Source organism: Cryphonectria parasitica (assembly GCF_011745365.1).
Source record: "Cryphonectria parasitica EP155 unplaced genomic scaffold M406scaffold_3, whole genome shotgun sequence".
Taxonomy (NCBI): Eukaryota; Fungi; Ascomycota; class Sordariomycetes; order Diaporthales; family Cryphonectriaceae; genus Cryphonectria; species Cryphonectria parasitica.
Window position 1 is genome coordinate 897,210 of NW_024468911.1, and position 6,549 is coordinate 903,758.

At 51.0% G+C, this 6,549-nt stretch overlaps 2 protein-coding genes across 2 annotated transcripts; one reads left to right on the plus strand and one right to left on the minus strand.

Moving 5' to 3' along the window:
• The first annotated feature begins 3,132 nt into the window (after positions 1 to 3,132).
• On the plus strand, positions 3,133 to 4,125 carry M406DRAFT_355390 (uncharacterized protein). Its single transcript, XM_040923156.1, has 3 exons — positions 3,133 to 3,164; positions 3,249 to 3,601; positions 3,703 to 4,125. The coding sequence occupies exons 2-3, from the start codon at positions 3,552 to 3,554 to the stop codon at positions 3,920 to 3,922; spliced, it is 270 nt and encodes an 89-aa protein (XP_040777831.1). The 5' UTR covers positions 3,133 to 3,164; positions 3,249 to 3,551; the 3' UTR covers positions 3,923 to 4,125.
• Positions 4,126 to 4,367: 242 nt separating this feature from the next.
• M406DRAFT_251863 (uncharacterized protein) lies at positions 4,368 to 6,349 on the minus strand (the record flags this gene model as incomplete). Its single annotated transcript, XM_040916791.1, has 5 exons — positions 4,368 to 4,506; positions 4,582 to 4,693; positions 4,790 to 5,608; positions 5,701 to 5,917; positions 6,008 to 6,349. The coding sequence occupies 5 exons, from the start codon at positions 6,347 to 6,349 to the stop codon at positions 4,368 to 4,370; spliced, it is 1,629 nt and encodes a 542-aa protein (XP_040777832.1).
• Positions 6,350 to 6,549: the final 200 nt, after the last annotated feature.

The following is a 6,549-nucleotide window of genomic DNA, read 5'->3' on the forward strand; positions in this document are numbered from 1 at the left end:
CTCACCAGCGGGTCCTGGCCGAGCAAACATGAGGTCAGTGAAGGATGATCATGTCAATCAAACGCAGCCCCCACGGGAAACCAATCAAGACTCTATTCAGACCCACCTTCAGAAGAAGTATCTCCCGGTACATACGACAGGCGCGCTGATCCTGCACTACCGTAGCCTTTCCAGCGGGTGGTTGGGAGGCTAGCTTTGTCTCTTGAAAAAGGTAATCCTTCGACCCCATATTGAAAGAAAAGGGGGGGCCGGGTGTGGGTGTGTGCAAGAAAAAAAAGAGACACCTGCATGACAGAACATCGCACGATCACTAGTCATTTGGAAGATCAACTAGCAGAGCCGCAACGTATCTCTATCCCGCTCGTGCAGGTACAAGGGGCGAGTCTTTGAAATTTCGACTCAGACAAAACCGATCGGTCGATGTGGAGCTATGAAAATCGGTTTGCCGTGTCTCTTCCCCCTTTCGGAGAGAAGGACGACACCCCTCTGACTGAAAACGAACATCATGTCTCAGTTTTTAGCTATGAGACCATGCGAAGACCCAACCGGCGCCGGACACGTGGGGTTTTCCAATCGGCGAAGTCTTCCAAGTACTTCGAGCCATCTACAGGAAACCTTTCGAATCACTACAGTGCTAGAAAATGAAGTCATGATCTAAAAAAATTCCCCAAATATGTAGCTCCTTAAATCACCATGAAGACCGTGGAGATCACCGGGTGCCCACCACCCCTTATGCATGAGAGCTCAATGGTTCTTTGAGAGGGTTGGAGGCAAGAAGGAAAGAGAAAGAAAAACTGTTTCGGGGACCTCCGAGCACCAAGAAGAAGAGACAAGTGCCCCATCAAGACGTTGTTTTCGCCGACCTCCAAGCAGGCTGGCAGGCTGTATATTCTGCGTGATGGCCGCCTCGATTTTTCCCGTGCCGCTGACCACCAAAGAAGGGTCACTTTCTGGGCGGCCTGGTCTTGTCAACGTTACATTCCAGTGGGCAGTCGGCGAAACAGACACTGTGTATGAAAGAGCAATGGGATTGCTGTAACTGTACGTACAGCCTCCCCCCCCCCCATTCTTTTGAAATCAAATCATTGTGAAGCAGGGTGCTACCCCGGACCAAGAACTAGAAAGAAAAGAAAAGTGTCATCCTGGACCATGCTAGAATGCTCTGGGGGCCCCGGCTAAGCCGTCTATGCGAGGGTCGTGACTGTCTGGACTTCCAGATCAGGACGGATCGGACAGTTTCGGTATTTCATCTCGCTCAAGTGACATGCTCATTGGTTGCGTGCTCGCTGCAGAGGGGGTGCTTCGCTCTATACGAGGCAGTCCTACGCTACAAGAACGTTGATCGCCTCAGCCGTGGCTTGAGGGGAATGTCTCAGTTTTTCCTTACAGCCGGCCACCAAATTTCTTAGGTTCAGGCTCTGGCCTTTCTGTCCTTGCCACGCGAATAGCGCTGGGTGGACAACAAGGACGACCAAGAAAATAAGAAAGGGGAAAAGTGGAGACGGTGCATGTTGAATCGTAGTTGATCTACAGCATCTGCCTCGTGGGTTTCCTTTCCTTGTGGAGATGATGTAAAAATGAGCAAAATCCGCTCAAAAGACTCCGGATTTCTCATGTCGACGGGACTTCCGGCTACCTCTGGAGGCACTTGATTCAGGCCCCCAACATTCCTCGGCTCAGCATCGCGAGACATTCCCCGAGAAAGAGTGGCTCCATGGCTGTTTAGTCGCACTGCCGATCGATGAGGAGGTTGTTGAAGGAAGGAAGTGGACTAGTAACTGTGACCATTCGAAGGCACCTTGGCATCACGAGTTGCGTTTGAGCCAGGGACACACGAGGAGAACGGGACTCTCGTGCCTAGACCACTCGTTCACTCATGGGTGTGTGTCCTGGTTGTATTCAGTGGAAGTACCCAGGTATGTAACGAAGCATGTAGAGCCGACGTACCTAGACTGGTACCCGAGAAAAGACGTAAAGAATTCCAATGTTGGGTGCTAGGATTGAGATTGGAGGTCATGTAATTGTCTTGCCTGACTTCCAAGATTGTAATTCCTACCTACCAAATTCATGTCGGTCTGATGCAAATTCGCTTGCTTAGGATCGAGGTCAGGAAGAAGTAGAAAACCTGACAAGTTCGCAAGAGAGAGACTTCTTTGGCCCTCTCTACTTCATTGCACATCATTGATAGTACGAATCAGGGATGAAAGTAATGGAAATCATCTCATTCATGAGCACTCGAGGTCAGAGCCTATTGGGCTATTCTTCACTTTTTTCCGGGCACATGCATTTACTTAGCGGATGAAACAACGTTCGGCGGTAGCCCCCGTATTGGGAAATCAAAACAAGCAGCATGTGCATATGGTCTCGACCATGTGACTTAATTGGGCTTTTTAATGAGACCTTCCCCTCATGACAAATCCTTTTGTTTGCTGGTCCGCAATTTGATTACCACGCACATTATACATTACTTACTCAAGTACTTAGTCAGAATTGCATTCGCCAATGATCAATTTGTTAGAGTGTTGGGTGTATACTTTGACCTTGGAAGACAGCTTGGCTCAGCCTGCAGACATGCAATGGTCTGAGTTGATATATATTGTTTGTAGAGGACCATCACTATTTGATACAAAAGTACTAAGTAAAGAACCAGCTATAACTATGAAAATTATGAACTTTGTACAATTTCACTTTATGATCGGGGTTTACATGAAAGCCAGGCACTGAAACTGCGTAGTCATTGGTGAGTTTCTCTACACAAAGCTGCCCTAAGACGTTACGAGGAAAGCAGCATTCATTAGTATCGACTGGCAAATGATAAGATGGTGCCGACCTCACAATTCAGCTATTGGTCCTGCTCCTCCCGAACAACTTAGGAAAGTGACCCACTCTGGGAAATCGGGACTGTCAAAGATCCTTTGTGTGGGGTCCTAAATGAGGCCCCCTAATCCGATTCAGCGGCGAAGACCGGGAAAAGGCCACGCTCGAGACGGCGCCGAACGGGGAAAGCTTCGACTAAATCTAGACCACAAGACAAAGTTTGCACAAATGACAATCCTCATCCTCCATAACGCGAGTAGTCACATAGGCAGCAAGGATCAACCAGAATCCAACGTACGTTGTAGATGAGGATGAGGCTAGCGTCGCTCCTGGACTCTGGGGAAAGGGTACCGATCCCTCCCGAATTGTTCTCTTGTGGGAATAGACAACCTGCTGACAGGAGAGTGGAATCACACCACTCTCAGGCTAAGACCGCACCACTTTGGCGATCCTAAGCAGAGGCTGACATGCCACGTACGGGACACCCTCAAGGCTGCTCAGCCCGACTATTCTTGTCTGTAGATATAAATCTCCCTGGAATGGCCCCATTTGGCACAGTTGTCGAGTCTATCTCAAACCATTCTCATTCATCTGGCACCCACAAAACGAATAGTTACTCTTGAAGACTCGCCTCAGTATCTGGCCACAATACCTCTCTGCTCTTTCTATCGACACCACTTCTGAAACAAACCAACGCTTGTGTCAAAACTTCTCTCCAAGTTTAAATATTTAACATGATCGCACCCGCTGCTCCCAGACCCATCAAGCCTCTCCCAGGCACAAAGTACGTCCGTCCCCAGAGCTGGGCAACTATGGAGAAAGCCCTAAAATGCACACAAAGTGGATCCCCAGATAGACTAACCCGCGTTCCCACCAACCTTTTAGATATGGACCCGCGGTGGCAGTAGTCGTCTCTCTTACAGCCGTGGCCACCTTCATCCGCTGGCAGCTCCAGGTCGAATCGCGAACCATGGACCGCATGTTTGCGCAATACCAGAACCCGCAGAGCGAAGCCTCACGACAAAAGATCTTTGGGGAGATGGGTCAGGCCGACCCAAGGAGAAGTCTCTTCAATGTCTTGAGCTGGGGGAAAGAGATGAAGTAATCAATTGTCGGTAATATCTTGGGCGAAGGGGGAAAGAGTTGGAAGTGTGGCGACAAGACGCGCCTGAGCTTGGCACAAGAGAAAGACTTGGGTGCCTAGGTCGGAGTTTGGGAATTGCAATTTTCGGATACAGCGTGTCTATTGGGTCAGTACAGACCAGACCAGACCAGACTTGTATGTCAATATTATTTTGTCTTTACAACATATATCTTCTATGAGACGCGTGCAATATGGGATACGAGGCGTCGCTGTGCCAACTTCTTGAGCCACGACCAGGAATACGAGGGCTTGACGCATTAATACACATTCAAGGCCAAGGGAGAGTTTTGATCATTAGATTAAAGTCTCCGAAAAGAACCTCGACCCACCAAATCCTTGTCATTCAAGTCGTCCGGTCATTGAGTCTTCTAATGTCGCAATCAAGTCTGTATGTGCTCATCTAAATCTAGTCCTGATATCTCGCTTCTTCTTCCAGATCAGCCTGTTTCAAGGCGTCCTCGAGGGGTATATCCTCCAATGCAGTGATCTTGGTCTTCTTGATGAGCTTCCAGATCAGGTATGCAGCAAGAACAAGTGGTATGTCCCTGGGGAAGCAATATCAGTCGAGGCCGAATCCGAAAGAGAGAGCAGAAAAAGTAAATTGTGGACGACCAACTTACAAATAAGACGATATAAAAGTCTCGGGATCCCAGTTGCCTTTGGTGAAGACACTGAACCCGCTCGTCAGGAGGATCGTGATACACAGAACCAAGGCGGAGTATGAGCTGTACACTGCGGCGGAGAGATCTGGCGTCAGCACCTGAGCACGTGGCGGCGATGGACTACTATTCATCGCGTAGTCCATTGAAGGAGAGTAATGTCACTTACAGGTCCAAGAGTTATGCCAAGGAAGTCTCGCCAAAGGGATGCCCTGCTTTCTGACGGCGAGCCTCATGCGGATGTGGTTAAAGAGGATCGCACTCCAGCTGACCAAGACACCAGCCGCAGTCAGATCCACAAGCCACCAGAAGACAGTCAGAGCATCATTGCTCAACGTCAGGAAGCTGAGGAACATGAAGGCGGTGAACAGAGCCACGCAGACGTAGGGAGTACCCCACGACGTGGTCCGCAGGAAGATCTTCGGTGCCTGTCCCTTCAGTGCCAGTCCGTAAAGGACCCTGGTGCCCGACAGAAGCGACTGGTTGCTCGAGCTCCAGGCGCTGGTGATGACGATGGCGTTGACAAGACTGGGAATGGCGCGAATACCAGCAGCGCTGGCGGCGATGACGAAGGGGCTCTGGGCTGCGGTGCCACTCTCGTCACCGAGTCGAGAATCATTGCTCGCGACCAGCATGCCGACGATGAGGACTGCGAGCATGTAGAACAGCAAGACACGGAGGAAGACCTGTTTGCAGGCACGCGGGATGGCTCGGCGTGGGTCCTTGGTTTCAGCCGCTGCCATGGCGATGGACTCGACGCCGGCAAAGGAGAACACGGCACTGGTCATGACGCTCCAGAAACCGAGAAACTTTCCCCAATTGCCCGTGGCGATATATTCGACAAATGGTCCGGGGTTCTGCCAGTAAAGAAACCCGATGCGAGGAGTGCCCGGGATGCCGCCAAGATCAATCACAAGGCCGAGGATGATCAGGAAGATGACCATGAGGACCTTGAGGATGGCAAACACATACTCAATCTCTCCAAAGACTATAAAATTGGTCAGCTAACGAGCATTTCATCTTGGGAGAAGGGGAAAAAGGCCTCTTCATCGAGCTCAGACAAGCGAGGCTGGGACTCACGGCGAACAAACGCAACCCCCACCAGTACAGTCAGGATCACGAAAATGACGATCCAGACAGCACTGTTGAGGTCGGTCCAGAACTCAAAGAGGACGCAAATGGCAGTGATCTCGGACGGGATGCTAAGCAGATTGCCGTAGACCAGATTCCAGCCGATAGCGAACTCGAGGGCTGGGTCGACCAGAAAACCAGCGTGCCGCACAAAACTACCAGTGACCTTCAAGAGGAAGTATGGTTAGAACCTGACATTGGACTGGGCCTTTCGCCCAGAAGAATAGACCAGTGCAAACATTAGATGACGACTTACGGGCAGTAAAGCAGTGACTTCGCCCAAAGCGAACTGCACAGCACACACAATGCCTCCGACAATGGCATAACCCAGGAGAGCACCTAGAGGACCGCCACTCTGAATGGCACCGCCTAAGCTGAGGAATAGTCCGGTGCCAATAGCGCCAGCAATACCCAGCATCGTGAGATGGCGCTCGGCAAGGCCACGCTTGAGGTCTTTGTTCTCGGCGGCAGTGACGAGATCGCCATTGTGGTCATCAACCTGGGCATCGGCCGTGGCGAGAGCATTGGGGGACCGTTGTGATTCCGGGTCGAATAGCACGTCTCGATCCTGGGAGGAAGCCTGAGACTCGACAGTCATCGACGCCCCCTTGGCATTGACATCCTCATGGCTGCTGTTCATCTCGCCTTCGGGTCAGCAAGAACGCTGCTTTTGGGCGTGTGTGTTCTAGTAAATGCTGTCAAGTCAAGACTCCTGTCCGAGGCGTGTCTGTGCTGGAGAGTTTCGTGAGGCGCTGTAGGGACTGTGTGAGGACAGAGGGCGGGGCCGAAGAGCAGAGG